Source organism: Astatotilapia calliptera, chromosome 19 (genome assembly GCF_900246225.1).
Source record: "Astatotilapia calliptera chromosome 19, fAstCal1.2, whole genome shotgun sequence".
Classification (NCBI taxonomy): domain Eukaryota; kingdom Metazoa; phylum Chordata; class Actinopteri; order Cichliformes; family Cichlidae; genus Astatotilapia; species Astatotilapia calliptera.
The window spans coordinates 30387918-30405611 of record NC_039320.1 but is presented as its reverse complement, the minus strand read 5'-3'; the positions used below and the strand labels follow the sequence as shown (position 1 = coordinate 30405611).

At 38.9% G+C, this 17694-nt stretch overlaps 1 protein-coding gene across 2 annotated transcripts in view; it reads right to left on the bottom strand.

The window, feature by feature from the left end:
- syne3 (spectrin repeat containing, nuclear envelope family member 3) overlaps positions 1-8177 on the bottom strand; it is a 53691-nt gene extending 45514 nt beyond the window's left edge. For both annotated transcript variants that reach the window (XM_026151942.1, XM_026151943.1), the window contains exons 1-2: positions 8028-8177; positions 262-419 (exon numbers count right to left, since the gene is read on the bottom strand). In XM_026151942.1, the coding sequence (XP_026007727.1) occupies positions 262-405 (144 nt within the window). In that variant the 5' untranslated portion in view covers positions 406-419; positions 8028-8177. The remainder of the gene's footprint in view (positions 1-261; positions 420-8027) is intronic.
- Between the last annotated feature and the right edge of the window lie 9517 nt (positions 8178-17694).

Genomic DNA, 17694 nt, shown 5'->3' with positions numbered 1-17694 from the left:
GCCGTTCGGTGGATTTGAACCCCCAACCCTTCGGGGCAAACACTCTACCTACTGAGCTACCTCCTTCCCCCACCAGCCCTGGCCTGCCTCATGTTTTCCCGAATGGCTGGCATGATGTAATTCCAGCAGTCCTTGAGATCAAATAGCTGCTTTCCACCGGGTTATGTCTCCTCAAGTTAGACCCTGTCTGAAACTGGTCAGATGTATAACAACACAGCATGGGTCAGAAGGGAAGGGTCAAGATTAATTTTACCAACCCACCTCTGTCTCCCTAAGTCTGGCCTCCAGAGCCTGACGGGGGCCCTGCGTGTTGTCATTGGCCTTCAGCCTCTCTTGGATGGCTGTCATCCAGGACTTGGCTGAATCCAGGTTGTCTGTGAACTCCTGCTGCTCCGGTAGAGTCATGACTAGTTCTGGGTCTGAAAAGAACAACAGCAGGCAGTTTTAGTAGACACTTTCTGCTGAAGAGGAACTTTACCAGCTGTAGGTTGGTGACGTTTTGAGAAACAACTTGAACAACACTTTGATATGAACAAGAGTAGAATCATTGCATATCCACTTCAGGTTCTTGTTACAATCAGTGACTCCGTACATATGGCTGTGCTCGTTTGCAGCAAAGCAGTGAGGAGTTTTTTCTGTAAAAAAATCATGGTTAGACTGAAGGTTTCTAAGGGGTTCTATATGGTCATTTGCAAAAACTTCACGCTTTGCTCCAAGACATAAAAACTATCTATCTATATTGTATATATTGACCGCCCACAGGGGCGAGTGGGGAATTTATTTTTATTTTTATTATAACAAAAAAAAAAACCAAAAAAAAAAAAAAAAAAACCACCCAGCACGCCCCTGCGGGCGGTTTATCCTTCAAGCTCGGGTCCTCGACCAGAGGCCTGGGAGCTTGAGGGTCCTGCGCAGTATCTTAGCTGTTCCCAGGACTGCGCTCTTCTGGACAGAGATCTCCGATGTTATTCCCGGGATCTGCTGGAGCCACTCGCCTAGCTTGGGAGTCACCGCACCTAGTGCTCCGATTACCACGGGGACCACCGTTACCTTCACCCTCCACATCCTCTCGAGCTCTTCCCTGAGCCCTTGGTATTTCTCCAGCTTCTCGTGTTCCTTCTTCCTGATGTTGCTGTCATTCGGAACTGCTACATCGATCACTACGCCCGTCTTCTTCTGTTTGTCTACCACCACTATGTCCGGTTGGTTAGCCATCACCATTTTGTCCATCTGTATCTGGAAGTCCCACAGGATCTTAGCTCGGTCATTCTCCACCACCCTTGGGGGCATCTCCCATTTTGACCTTGGGACTTCCAGGTTATACTCGGCACAGATGTTTCTGTACACTATGCCGGCCACTTGGTTATGGTGTTCCATGTACAGTGGGGCAAAAAAGTATTTAGTCAGCCACCGATTGTGCAAGTTCCCCCACCTAAAATGATGACAGAGGTCAGTAATTTGCACCAGAGGTACACTTCAACTGTGAGAGACGGAATGTGAAAAAAAAAAAATCCATGAATCCACATGGTAGGATTTGTAAAGAATTTATTCGTAAATCAGGGTGGAAAATAAGTATTTGGTCAATAACAAAAATACAACTCAATACTTTGTAACATAACCTTTGTTGGCAATAACAGAGGTCAAACGTTTACTATAGGTCTTTACCAGGTTTGCACACACAGTAGCTGGTATTTTGGCCCATTCCTCCATGCAGATCTTCTCGAGAGCAGTGATGTTTTGGGGCTGTCGCCGAGCAACACGGACTTTCAACTCCCGCCACAGATTTTCTATGGGGTTGAGGTCTGGAGACTGGCTAGGCCACTCCAGGACTTTCAAATGCTTCTTACGGAGCCACTCCTTTGTTGCCCGGGCGGTGTGTTTTGGATCATTGTCATGTTGGAAGACCCAGCCTCATTTCATCTTCAAAGTTCTCACTGATGGAAGGAGGTTTTGGCTCAAAATCTCACGATACATGGCCCCATTCATTCTGTCCTTAACACGGATCAGTCGTCCTGTCCCCTTGGCAGAAAAACAGCCCCATAGCATGATGTTTCCACCCCCATGCTTCACAGTAGGTATGGTGTTCTTGGGATGCAACTCAGTATTCTTCTTCCTCCAAACACCACGAGTTGAGTTTATACCAAAAAGTTCTACTTTGGTTTCATCCGACCACATGACATTCTCCCAATCCTCTGCTGTATCATCCATGTGCTCTCTGGCAAACTTCAGACGGGCCTGGACATGCACTGGCTTCAGCAGCGGAACACGTCTGGCACTGCGGGATTTGATTCCCTGCCGTTGTAGTGTGTTACTGATGGTGACCTTTGTTACTTTGGTCCCAGCTCTCTGCAGGTCATTCACCAGGTCCCCCCGTGTGGTTCTGGGATCTTTGCTCACCGTTCTCATGATCATTTTGACCCCACGGGATGAGATCTTGCGTGGAGCCCCAGATCGAGGGAGATTATCAGTGGTCTTGTATGTCTTCCATTTTCTGATGATTGCTCCCACAGTTGATTTTTTCACACCAAGCTGCTTGCCTATTGTAGATTCACTCTTCCCAGTCTGGTGCAGGTCTACAATACTTTTCCTGGTGTCCTTCGAAAGCTCTTTGGTCTTGGCCATGGCGGAGTTTGGAGTCTGACTGTTTCAGGCTGTGGACAGGTGTCTTTTATACAGATGATGAGTTCAAACAGGTGCCATTCATACAGGTAACGAGTGGGGGACAGAAAAGCTTCTTACAGAAGACGTTACAGGTCTGTGAGAGCCAGAGATTTTCCTTGTTTGAGGTGACCAAATACTTATTTTCCACCCTGATTTACCAATAAATTCTTTACAAATCCTACCATGTGGATTCATGGATTTTTTTTTTCCACATTCTGTCTCTCACAGTTGAAGTGTACCTCTGGTGCAAATTACTGACCTCTGTCATCATTTTAAGTGGGGGAACTTGCACAATCGGTGGCTGACTAAATACTTTTTTGCCCCACTGTATGCCCTGCCTGCTAGCATCTTGCACCCTGCTGTTATGTGCTGGATTGTCTCTGGGGCATCTTTACACAGCCTGCACCTGGGGTCTTGCCGGGTGTGATAGACCCCAGCCCCTCCCTCTCTCTATATAGATAGCTCGATAGCTAGATAGATAGCTAGATAGATAACTAGATAGATAGCTAGATAGATAGCTAGATCACAGATGATGAATTTACTATTAAAAAAAAGACAAGACTCAATCAGCAAAAGTCCTCTCTAAACCCTCTTGTGTACTGGTAGTGATTCAGAGATGCTCCTGAGAAAATGGGGAGTAAGGATGGGAATTGATAATAATTTGGCTTTTCTGATTCTGATAGTCATCACTTGTCAATTCAATTCCAAATTGTCATTTGGTTCTCCTTGGCTCCACTTTCAGAGTCACCACAGAGTTGAGCTAAGCAGCATCAAAGACATTACATTCGTGCAAATTAACTGCATGCTGTGTGGTCAAGTGTTTGTCATATTGGAGGCGTTCAGTCTTTGTTGTGATCAGTGTTGAAATTGCTACTGAAAAAAAGTAATAATTACACATATTACACAGAACACTTTTCTTAACAGTAATGCAGTATGTTACTAAATTACACCCAGGAGAAAGTAATCTGTTATACTGCTCATTATATTAATTATGCATTTCTGTCCTGGATGCAGTTTCCACTTTGCACAAAAAGACAACAGAATGATAATAAAGTAAAAGTAATATCCATATCCATGCTGTAGACCAGCGGTCCCCAACCTTTGTTGCGCCACGGACCGGTTTATGCCCGACAATATTTTCACGGACCGGCCTTTAAGGTGTCGCGGATAAATACAACAAAATAAAACTAGTACCGGTACCGAAAAAAAGAAGATTTATTCATAACACACGTTAAAAGACCCAGGAAAACCGAGTTAACAATAAAAACGATAACAAAATAACGCTGAAAACCAATAAAAACCCTGAAAACCATACATTTCACACCTGAGCCTCAACTCTCGCTGCCCGGTACCAAACGGCTCACGGACCGGTACCAGTCCGAGGCCCGGGGGTTGGGGACTGCTGCTGTAGACTATGGCAATATTTTCATCCTCCAGCACACAAACTGAAATCAGTTTATTGTAGCACAACAGCAAAAGATTAAATGGGATCGAAAGTTCAAGGAAGTGTAGCTCAGGTGGCAGAGCAGACCACCTACCAACCGGAAGGTTGGTTGTTTGATCTCTGTCTGTTCGTCTGTATGCCAAATATCCTTGGGCAAGATACTAACCCCATGTTGCTCTCCGATGTATCCATCTGAGTATGAATGCATGTGAATATTAGATAGAAAGTGCAGACGGCCTTGTTCTTTACAACCCCTCCCCCCCATCTCTCGTTTGGCATTGCTGTGCCAACTGGGCAGAGAAGTGACCTAACTGATCATTTTTGAATTTGCCTGCTTTTGGTTTTACCTTTCTGCTCTTGATGTGAAGCTTATTTTATGAATTATTGGTTTGATATTAGGTTTTGAAAAGATCAGCAATGTGTGTGCAGCCAAACTGGGTGGATGGCCATTTGTAAATAAGACTGCTGACACAAAAGGAGGCACTTAACACTTTGCTGAGCAGTGCAGAGAGGCTTTGTGGAGCGCTTTAGACAGTTCGGGTTCAATCAGATTTTTTTTCCTCTTTTTGGATAGACAAACAGGTGTGGCGATGAGGAAAGACTACTGACATTTTACTCCAATCACTCGGTGCAGGGATGACCCCAGTACCTTGGAGGGAAGGATTTAGCAGTGGGTGAAGTTCACTTTAGTTTCAGTGAAAACATTTTTTTAATTGTTACAGAGAGCTGTTTGGTGTCTGTATCAGCTGTCACAATAAAGTTCTGCAAAGTTAAAAAAAAAAAAAAAAAAAAAAAGACAGAAAGTGCAAAGGAAGCAAGTGCTTGTGTGAATGAGGCAAGTTTTGTAAAGTGCTTTGAGTGTTCAGACTAGAAAAGCCAGTCCACCATGACCAACAAATTCCAAGGAATTGAACTAGCGGTTCTTGATTCACATTCATAATCTCTGAACTCGACTAAGAATTGGGATCAAAACCAAGATTCGTTGTGGGCTAACCTGAGAGACAAACCTGAGGACTCTGAGAGTTTAAGTACATGCTGTGGTAAAAGTAAAATACACCAAATAATAAGATGATCTAAAATTCTGTGCTAAACTTATATTAGAATTTATAAAGAACAGTGTCTATTTATTTCAGCATAAATGTAAAAGCTTCATTGCTGGTTCCACACTTTATTGTAGATCAATTACAAACAAAACTTGAACCTCTGCCCTGGACGATTAGAACTCCTGATGGCTCTGACATTCTCAGGCCACATTTTGCTGTTATCCCAACAGAAGGTTGGTAACGCCTAGGGTTAGGGCTGCAGCTACTGATTATTTTATTAATCGAGTAATCTATTGACTATTCAGTCAATGAATCAAGTAATCAGATATGAAATACTTCTGTCTTATTAATGACAAATGATAAACATTCAAAAGACAAAAAAAAAAACAGCTATTTAAAAAAAAAAATCATTTATTTTCATTTTAGAAATTGCAATGTTTTAAAGTTCAACTGCATACAACTGTCAAAAACAAAACAAAACACAAAAAAACTAGAAGCTGTGACTGTATTCACTTTCTATATTTAAATTTCATTTTTTTAAAGAAAACATTTTTTTAAATGCAAAAATATTTAAAGAATCTCAAATGTGCTCAAACGTCAAAGCCAAATAAAATAAGACAGCGGTCCCCAACCCCCGCGAGAGTTGAGGCTCGGGTGTGAAATTTAGGGTTTTCAGAGTTTTTATCATTAACTTGGTTTCCATGGGCCTTTTCCCGTGTTGTAGTTGTGCGTCTTATTTTGAAAGAAATATTTACGCGTTACCATAGCGACCAGAGAGCATTAAGGGGCAGAGAAGAGGATGTTACTCTCAATGTTGTTGGCGCATTTCAGGAGGACGCTGCTAATAAAGTTACACAGTGAATTTGGGTTTATTATTATATTTACAAAATACCACAGTTTTTGTCTTGGTCGTGTCATTTTATTTTGTTGTACTTATCTGCGACACTTTACAGGCCGGTCCATGAAAATATACATGCAATCTAAACTAAGGCATCAAATATTTATTTCACCTCTATAACTTTGTCTCTCAGGTTTTCTGACATTAATCTGGGGTGTACTGACAGTGTATTATCTCCTGAATGGGGTAGATTTGGAGTGTGTGTATTCACATTTATCAAGCAAGTGAATAAGTAAGTTTGCCAGTTTGTTTTGATGCAGAATTTTTCTTCTGCTGAAAACAAAACGTTATGATGGTGTAGATGTTAAAAATTAATATTAACAATATTAACAAGCCTTTTGTTGATCTACATATTTTATTTTATTTTTTTTACATTATTTACATTTGATCTTTTACATTGTATATAATGTCTATTGATTTTATTGTTTATTTTAATATTTTAATATTTGTGTACAGCGCTTTGTGATTGCCTGTCTGCGAAAAGCGCTTAATAAAGTTTACTTACTTACTTACTTACAATAATTCAGTGGGGAAAAAAACCTGAGGTCAGGGGACTCAGAGTTTTACTTTCCCCAAGTAGATTTTTTACTAAATAAGTAAAAGAAAAATCTTTTATGCGAACATGCTGAATTAACTTAGCAAATTCATAGCCTGCTTCATGTGACTGACTGCCAGGCCAAGTGAACCCAGATAAGAGAAGAATACTCTTATTATGACACTTTGTTATGATCTGGCACCTATCTGTCCATCATATATATGGAACACATGTGGGTGATTTGCTCCAACTTCCACAAATGTAATAAGGCCAGCTCAGCACTACACACAAAGTCACTGTGACTTCAGAATGCGTTATAAGGAAAACACAAGTTACAGAATGAGAATATGAGTAACTGTGATGAAGTTCACTGCAGAAGCCAAAGCCCAAAAAAGAAAAAAAAAAAAACCCAAGGGAAAACAGAAAGGCAGCACAGGCCCCTCTCATGAGTGACTCACTTTTCCCCACCACAGCATTCCTTCTAACAAATATCTGCACACTCTACCTCAGACTATGGAGGCTTGCTAATACTTAGGACTTCATTTCCCGACTCAAGATAGGAAATTTTAAATCTTTGTTTATCCTTGCCAACACCCACGTGCTTTTCCCTTATTAAAAATTGTTTCATCTTCATTGCTAATGCCTTGTTTCATTAGAACTGGCGTTATATTTGACGACTAAATGTAGCTACTAGTATACTAGCTGGCATCCCCTTTTATTGCTTTGTTTGTTGTCAGGTGAGTCAGCAACGCAGCGAGTTAAAAAGGAAATGCAGATGTGTTCGGGTTTGCTCACAACAAGCAACGTTGCCAAGTTCCAACGAAAACTTTTCACTTGCGTTGTAACAAATTCTTTCTCTCTCACACACACCGAGCAGCTGACACGTTTTGCGCCCCCGCCGGAACCTTTGTTTTGGTTTGCTTGATTGTATCATGGCTGTAGTGACACCCCGCTTCCTTCCTCACAGCTCGTGCGGTCAACTCGCATTACCATTATTTCCAACTTTTACACGCATCTACAATTGACGGCGGTACAATTAAACAAATTATCTGTCATGCTAAGCCAGGTTCCCATGCTCATTTAGAATTCAAAGGCACATGTGAATATTCATACATAGTTCAACTTCCACACCTAACTACTGTCTCGTTTTTAACGACTTTTATGCTATGCTATGGTATGCTAAACTATCAGGCAAAATTCAAGGTCGGTGCCCCACTGGTTTACTGTTAAAAGCACATACATACATACATACACACAACTAAACCATGTGCGTTCATTTCAGTTCTACCTAACTCTTTCTTGCATAGTATTTTAACAGAGAGCAACTCTAAGTACAGTACAGAGAGTTATCCGTGTTTGTAGCTAGAGCTAGTTCTGTGATTCGGCTATCTCCACGACGGTGCATTTACTATCATGTGGCATAAAAAAAATACAATAAAAACTTACAGCTTTGAGTTCATCAAGTGAGAGAAGCCACCGCCGCGATCGCTGTACTTCTATGTTGTGTACAGCAAAGTTACAAAAGGCAGGAAGTAACCCTGGCCTTCGGGGGCTGGAGTGTACGGCAAGCAAGGCAGCCTGCCTTGCTGCCTTCAAGGACACCATGTAAACTGCAAATGACCTGATGTTTCAAACTAACCCAGAAATGTGCTTCAGACGCAGATAAAAACAAACAAACAAAAAAACACTAAAGGAATTAAATACTGTTAAATAATATTGCTAAGGTTTCTGAAAAGTGGGATGTAATAAGAAGATTTTAGATTTGTCAAAAGAAATACAAAAACAAATGCAAAACTACACAGAGAAATATCTCAAACAAACCGAGTAAAAGTATGAAAATTCCTGTAGCATTCGACATGCTTAGAAGGAAGATTTTTGTACATTTTTGCCTATTCCTCAAATAGAGATAGAAACAGTAATCGTGAAATCACAATTTTATTTGACACATTCACGAAAAACATGCATACAGGTTTTTGTTGACTGCAGATTTGCAGGTTCCACTAATATGGTATTCCTGACCGTTAATTGCATACCGTTCTCAGTTCTAGTCGTATTACTAGAGTGTTTCCGCCAGAACCTGAACTCGACAGATTGAACCAGAGGACTAAACAAACCCGGAGCAGCTGCTGAGTCCGGAGGGGTGTAACTACGAAGCAAGATTAATGGCTTAGCGCGTGTCGAGTTATCTGTGTCGCGAAGTTTTAACCGGCTAAATCACCATGGTAACTTACAGACTTAAGTAGAAATACAGATACTTCTGTTAAAAATTTCAGTAAAAACAGATCGGACAATTCATAAGATAAGGGATATAGAAACTAATCAAATAATTTATGACTCTAAAGAGATTGGAAATCAGTTTAGGAACTACTATAGAAAGTTATACAGTCAACCTCTCTCCGCTGACATTGATCAAATAAAAGCTTTTCTTGAGAAACTGGATTTACCCTCAATTGGGAACAATCAAAATGACCTTATGACCTCTCCTATTACAAAAACAGAGATAGATAAAGCAATAAATAAATTAAAATCAAATAAATCTCCCGGCAGTGACGGTTTACCCTCCAAGTGGTATAAAACTTTTAAAGAACAGCTTATACCACTACTCGAAAAATCATTCAATTATACACTCGAACATGGTGAAATGCCCCCTTCATGGAAAGAAGCGGTTATAACAGTGATCCCCCCAAAAAAAATCAAGTGAGATTTATTCAGATTATAGACCTATATCAGTACTCAATGTTGACTATAAAATATATACCTCAATTATTTCTAAAAGATATGAATATTTTATTAGAGATATTATCAATGAAGATCAGACAGGCTTTATAAAGGGACATCAAACCCAAGACAATATAAGGAGAACTTTATATATTATCAATCATATTCAACAAAAAGGAAAATGTGCAGTCTTTATAAGCCTCAATGCAGAAAAGGCTTTTGATAGCGTAAATTGGAATTTTCTATATCAGGTACTTGAGCTATCAGATGTATTAAAACGCTTTATCAAAACCCAACTGCAAGGATAAGAATAAACGGCAGTTTAACTGAGAGTATAAAATTAGAGCGGTCTCCCAGACAGGGCTGCTGCCTCTCTCCTACTTTGTTTGCAATCTTTATAGAACCCCTTGCACAAGCAATTAGGCAAAATAGAAATCTTAAAGGAATAGTGGTGGGGGATGAGGAACATATTATAGGACTTTTTGCAGATGATGTGATCTGTTTTTTAGAGGATCCCGACATATGTATTCCCATATTAATTAAGCAACTCGACATATTTGGGTTTTATTCAGGATACAAGCATAACTTGAATAAAACTCAGATTTTAACATTCAACTATCTCCCATCCAAAACCATAAAACAAAAATATAATTTGAATTGGAGAGCAACAAAAATGAAATATTTTGAGGTAACCTTATCACAAAACGTTGAGGACTTATATAAACTTAACTACGTTAACTTAGATAAGGAAATTAAGAGAGATTTGGATAGGTGGGCTACTCTTCCATCAGATATTGGCGCTCGAATAGAGACGATAAAAGTATGTGTCTTACCCCGACTTCTCTACTTTTTTCAGTCACTACCCATTGATATACCTGAAAAACAATTTAGATTATGGGACAAAATTATATCCAAGTTTATATGGAATGGTCATAGACCAAGAATTAAATTTGAAACACTACAGATAAGAAAGGATAAGGGGGGTTTGGCACTCCCAAATCTTGAGGCATACTTTTATGCTGCACAAATCATTTGTTGGTGTGACAATGATTATGAAGACAAATGGAAGAATTTAGAAAAATCAGCACAAGGAAGAGAAATTCAAAGCCTTACAGGAGGCAGAAAAGAAACAATGAGAGTAATTAAACAGCTGAATTCAGTCACTCAGTTTACGCTTAAAATATGGTTTAACCTGATACGAAAATACAAACTAGAAAAAGAGCTTGGATTAGTTCGATGGATAGCCTATGATGAGGGTTTTACACCCGGTTATGTGGAACAAAGATTTAAACAGTGGATTCCTACTGGATTAACAGCGATGTGTACACTAATTAAAAATGGGAATTTTATGAGTTTCCAGGAGATTAAACAAAAATATGACCTAAGTAATCAAGATCACTACAGATATTTACAGATTCTGGACTTTTTTAATAAAGAAGTAAAACATAGTGTAGATCTGGATAAAAATTCGATAATTAAAACCATAACTGAAGTTTACAAAGCAAAAACAATTAGAACAATCTCTACAATTTACGAGCATATAATGGAGGCAAGAGGGTGTACAATAACATATGTAAAACTGAAGTGGCAGAGAGAGTTGGGAGTGAACATATCTGATGAGGAATGTTCACAAACCTGGAAAATACAGCAGTCAACAACATCATCACGTGCCTGGAGACTGCACTGCTGGGAAAATGTAATTTGATTTTTTATAACACCCAAAATTACGAACAAACATACCTCATTACCACAACCGTGTTGGAGGGGCTGTGGAGAGGTAAATGTGAATCATTCCCATGTGTTCTGGTTCTGTCCCAAGATTACAAAATTTTGGGAAGATATTCATTTAGTTATAGGTACAATTCTGGGTTATGCTGTATCTAAGACTTGTACATTAATATACTTTGGTGTCATTACGGTAAATGTGATGAAAGAAGGTAGATACATATTGAAAATTATGCTTGCTGCCTTTAAAAAGGCAATTACAAGAAAATGGAACAAGATAGACCCACCATCACAGGACGAATGGATCAAAATTATAGATGAAATACAAACCATGGAACAATTGACCTACAGAATAAGGACTCAGGGATATCAATACCATAAAAAGTGGGAGAAATGGACCGAGTACATAAACCCAACAGGATAAAGACCAACACATTGATAATGCGAAATGATCAAACTGTAGAAACAAACAGATCCAACATGTTTTTGTTTGTTTGTTTGTTTGTTTGTTATCCTACTTGTTGTATTTATCTTTTTGTTGTTGTTGTTCTTGTTGTTGTTTTGTTTTGTTGTATAGTGTTTAAAGAAAAACAATAAAAAGAAAGTTTAAAAAAAATTCAGTAAAACTTGAGGTACTGATTCAACTTCTTTACTTCAATAAAAGTGAAAAAGTAATGGCTATGAAATGCACTCAAAGTAAGAAAGCAAAACGTGGCTCCTTAAAATACATTTCTACCATATTTTTTATGGAAAGGTAACTGGACGTTCTGCTATATTCATTATATACTAATATAATCGTAGTACATGAGAATACTGATGTTATTTAAATCTCAGTTCTAATTCTAATGAATGTTCTTTGCTTGAATCTATTATACAGGACACAAGCAGTAAGAGAGAATTTTAAATTATCTCATTTTTCTGTTGCCTACATGGTTGAGGATGACTTTGCCTCCACACCTAAACAGAAAAATGAGAACAGTCAGGCGTTAAAGTAAGATTCAAAAGATGGGGGAAGCCTAAGATCTGTTGTTTTGTGCTGTTGCGTGGGGGAAATACTAAAAACTAGGATCATTTCTAATGTGAATTCCAGTAGATTTTCTTAATGGACGAGCTGCTCTTTATGGATTTACACAACTGAATTTGAAAACAACACGTAGGAAGATGTTTCAAAACTATCTCAGTCAACATGTAGTGAAATGCTTGTGTTCAAACTGCGGACATTCTCCAGACGTAGCCTGGACCCTTATTGGATACCGGGTTGGAATCAGCCTTGCGACTCCCACTTCGAAACTGTATAAATGGCCTGTATTTGTATAGCACTTTACTTTAGTGTACCACTACACATCCAGCTGCTGGATACTACACTATTCAGATAAATAAATTAATCTCGGCTACACTTGATATATCACTGACCATGAACACCAAAGCCTTTACTGTGAGCTCACCACATTACTGCAAGCGAACCTGTTTTTCCTGCACAAAGCTACCAAGCATTTTCATGCAACATCTGAATAACACAAACATAGTCTATTTAATTTGTTGTGCAGAAAGGTAGTGCCAGCCTACATTACATAATATTCTGCCTACAATAAAACCTAGTTCTCCTGTAGACAGTTTTTACACTTATAATGGCTACCCTATGCCTGTGTCAAATTATTCATCCTCTGACACTTAAGACCAACCGTACAAGGCTAAACTACACCCTGGTGCTATGCCCACCTACCAACACATACATGAAGAAACACACACAGTCTCTGCTTTGCCTTTTTTCATTTTTTGATTGGAATTAATAAAAAATAAATAAATTATTGGTTATTTTTTACTATAGTCAATGCAGCTAGGTTTATGTTTGAATAATTCCAGCGACAGTTCTGTTCATGTTAACAGGTTTATATTCAAAAGGCTTGTACAAAATTAAAACACAGTCAACACTCAAAGAAAACAAATTTTTGTGCACTGTTTGCCTCCTGCTTAACCAACTGTTGTCTAAACTAAACAATAAATATAAGTAAATACAGAGAAGGCACAATTTCTAAGAGTACACTTTAGACACTTTCAAGGTCTATATTTTAAAATACATCGGAAAAACTCAGAAAGCCAGGGTGAATCCAGGCGTATTGAGAACATGCAATCTTTAAAGTCACAGGTTTACAGTCAGCTGTTCAAAGCAGTGCACAATTACTTCACATGAAGTCACATGCCTTTCCAAAACTGAGGGATCCTTTTAATGCAGTGTAAATAAGTTCTTTAAATTGTTCTTCATTCTCGACACCTCTTGGCAGATAGAGGCATAAGCTGCATGTCGTAAGCGTACAATATGCAGCGCAATCCTGGTTCCTGGTCATAAAACTATTGCAGGACTTTGGGAACCCCAGTGGTGGCAGCTCCAGTTACAAAGACCAGCAAGTCTTCAAATGTATGGTCCACTTCTTGCTCTGGTAAAACTAACAAATAACTAAAAAATAATACTTGAAGTGGTTGACCTTGAAGTGACATTTATGATTACAAAGAATAACTTTTTATTTTTATTTCTTAAAACATGAAAATCACTGCACTCTGTTATTACATTTTACACAGTAGTCCAAGGCTTTCAGAACTGGGTCACATCATAGACTGCGATAGCATGAAAGATTTCCTGTATCTTTCTTTGGAGGAGCAGACCTTAATTAGAGGATTATGATTGTTCGCAGGGTGGTCAGGACTGTCCATGATGGAGTACGGCTCATGGAGCACACCATAGCAAAGTACACGGCACTCACCAGAAGTGACTGACAGAACATCTTCAACATTTTGGTGCACACACAAGCTTCATTAGCAAAAACAGTCTGCTCATCCTCTTTGTGTTCTGCTGTGATGTCACACCCTCTTGTCTTATTCTTATGGGACGTTTCAAGAGCACTCTGATGACTTTGAGAAGGACATCTCAAGTTTACATTAAAAGCAAGTATTTTGTGTTCTTAAGATTGCTCATTTTAATTTTGGTTCAAATCTTAAAGACATCTCTAAGGCAGTATGACATCTTTCTAAAATACGGGAACATGGGGGCAGACAGAAGTGCTGTACATGTAGAAAAACACAACACACAAGAGAGGAAAAGAGTGCAAACAAATACATGGCCACTTTTTAAATTCCCCTCTTGTTTAGTTGACATGTGGACGCCCTCCAGAGGATAAGAAATGTATGACTCATACAGGTCTGATTCCAAACTGCGCATGAGTTTTTTTTACACGTATGTGTGGACAGATCAAAAATGATATTCTTGATACACTGTTGATAATGTTATTAAATTTCAAGGCAATTATAAAGTGGCATTAATTTAAATAGAGAAAAACTGTATTTTTCCTAAACATTGAGCTCTCCACTTGTTTAAGAAAAAGCGTTCTGTCTTTTGTTTACTTTATCATGTTTTAAATTCATTAAAATGCATGGTATATAAGTATATAAGTAAAGTATATAAGTAAAGATTATGCTAAAGATTGCTACAGAATAGATAAAGTAGTCAAGCTTAGGCAATTGCTTGCATTTGTGACATGAAATTATTTGCTTGAATTATGCTTTTTTTACTTGCACATACATTATGACATAAATATCATTCAATACAATAAGCTCTATAGAGCTAACATAAAATATGGATTACTGCAATTTTACATGAGAGGATTTAGTGAGTTAATGTGTTTAATATATCCAAAAAAATAGTAACAACTCATGTGTACAGAGCATTTCAGTCACAGGCTTCATGTTTATTAATGATACAGGATCAGCTTCCAAATAAAAACATAAATATCTATACAGTTACGATCGATATGAATAAAGCTTTACTGTGGACATGTCATTTGTCACTCAACTTAATTAAATTTTGAATTACTGATGCTGTCATAGGATAAAATTGGTGGATTTGAAAAAAATTGTCACAGTATATTTGTTTGACGTATAAATGTATTATTAAATATACCCCCCCCCAAAAACAAACAAACAAACTTTGTACTTTACATACATACATTCTTTGAAAAATCCAGCAACTGTCAAATATCATCTCGGCATGATGTGATTAAATTAGAACGGGCTAAAAGAACTGTTTGCACGATCAGCTCATTATGTTCATTGGTGCTCATTATGGGCTCCCGCCCCTGGCCCACGCACCTGCCATCTCCACACCTGCTGCCTATCTTCGTAATCCCGAGCCCTACTTAAGATGGCAGCACTGTGCTACTCGTCGCTGGATCGTTGAGCTGTCAGCGGCAGTCCCCCTGCAGTCAGAAAATTAGAATCTGTGAGTTGCTTTCTGTCAGTCTGTTTCTAACTGGAGTTTCTGTGTACAGATCTTTCCCGGACCCGCCTGCGAGCGAGTGTGTGGCGTGTACGACCTTGTGGTGGAGAGAGGAGAGAAATTTGGAAACGTTTGGAGTCTGTTCGATCCCTCATGGACCCTGGAGCCCTGGACCTCCCCGCTTCCCCCCTCTTGCACGTGTGCATATTATCACCTGGTGTCTTTTGTAAATAAATTCACTGTCTTCTTTGCAAGGATCCCTGGTCTGCGCGTGAGTCCGTTTACACCCCGTAATCACTGCAGAATTGTGTGTTTTTAACACTTCACTTTGTTGAACTGCATAACAAAATAAAAAGTCAGGAAACATGTGAACACAGCAGGAAGAAGTACAGGGCATCAGTGTTTCACATCTGAATCTGCAGACTGGTCAGACACACCTTGAATCCCTGCTGAGTGAAAGTGGTTCCAGAAAACCGGTGGCTAGAAATACATAAATGTGTGGTTATCTTCATACAGAAACGACAATGTTTGAGAAACATGATGTTTTAGAAAACATGACACCAGAAGAGGTAGGTAGTTTCCTTTTTTACCCATAGTATTGATTGCAATTGCAGCAGTTTACAAAACATAATCCCAAGTCACATGTGGCTTTAAACACAACTTTAAATATAACAGCAGTTCTGAAAACATTTGAGATGCTGTATTAAATGTAAATTTTAAATAAAATGCAACAATTTGAAAATGTTACAAACCCATCTTTTAATCGCAACAGAACATAGAAAATACATCAAATGTTGAAACGTAGAAAATGTACAATTTTAAGAAGAAAAAAATAGCTAATTTTAAATTCGATAATAGTTGGGACTATGTTTAGTACGACTGGTCTTTGTGGAACGGAGGGTTCAGGGGCAGTACCAGAGGAGGCCATTTCTATTTTGCTATGTTCTTCTATTTATGTGCACACTTGGTAAGCTGGCACTGAGGTGTGGTTGGTGCTGACTTTGATTGGCAGTCACTGTAGCTCTGACAGTTAATAAAACTGAGCGAACTGGGTTTGGTCTAGTATCACCTTTGGACAAGCATAACCAGAGACTTGCGTCCAGTGGTGTGTGTTGGGGAACCCAAAGATCGTCAAGGTGCTTTGTACAACTTATCTCATTCACACCAGCACCTTTTTTCTACACCTAAGTGCTTTCTAACAGTCACACTCCAATAATTGCATCAGAAAGTAGTTTAGGGTTTCTGGCTCAATGATACTTTGCATGTCAACTGAGCAGCCAGGGACTGAACCACCATTAGCAGATGACCTGCACTACCTCCTGAGGTGCACTACGCTCGTGTTTTGGTAACAGTCTATAAACGTCTGGGAACTGAGGAGATCTTGCTCTTTTGGGAGAGAAATATTGTTGCCCCATTGTAGCCTGATAGATTATTCTAGCTGCTCAACAGTCCTGGGTCTTTTTTCTCATGTTTTTCATTTCAAGACACACCAAATGTTTTTCAGTTGGTGGCCAGATGCTTCTAGTACAAGGCCATGCTGCTGGAAGAGATGCAGTATGTGGTTTTACTGAAATATGCAAACCCTTCCCTGAAGCCATACTCTGGATGGTACATAAGTTGCTCCCCATACCATCAGAGATGGAGGCTTTAAACTGAGTCCTGATAGAAAGGCAGATGGTCCCTCTCCTGTTTAGTCCAGAGGAGCAAGTGCCCAATTCTGTTTTCCAAAAACAATTTCAAATTTTAGTTTGTCTTATTACAGAAGTGTTTTCCACTTTGTTTAAGTCAATTTTTCTTTGTATAACAGAGTTTTAATCTACAGCCATCAAACTGTCTTCACAGATGATTTCTGGAGGTGCTCCTGAGCCTATGCAGTTCACGATAGAATGATACCTGTTCTTAATTCAGTGTCATCTGAGGGTCTGAAGGTAATCGGCATCCAAAATTGATTTTTATCCTTTTATCTAAATTGTAGAACAATGTTTTTCAGAGGTGTCTTCTAAAAACTTCTGGTTTATGATGACCTTTTTGATGCCATGTTTTCTGAAACTTGTAAAGCCGAAGCTGGGCCCATTTAAACCTCTCCCATTCCATCACTTTTGGCTAGAATATACTAAATAATAGAAACATTACCGGTCTATATTGTTAGATGAATGAGTATCCATCACTGTGCTAATTGAACACACCTTCCTTTCAACAGTGATGATGACTGGCTAAGAATGGACACCACTTCATATGCCTCACAGTGATTAGGTTTACTACCTACTGGTCTGTTGACCTCACTGAAATGGTGAGTTTTAAGGAAAATGTGGAAAAAAAATTAACCAGAGCATATGTTATTAGCTCAGTTACCTTGTTGCTGAAACTTGAGCTTCAATTCAGCTAATGTACTCTTATGAGGCA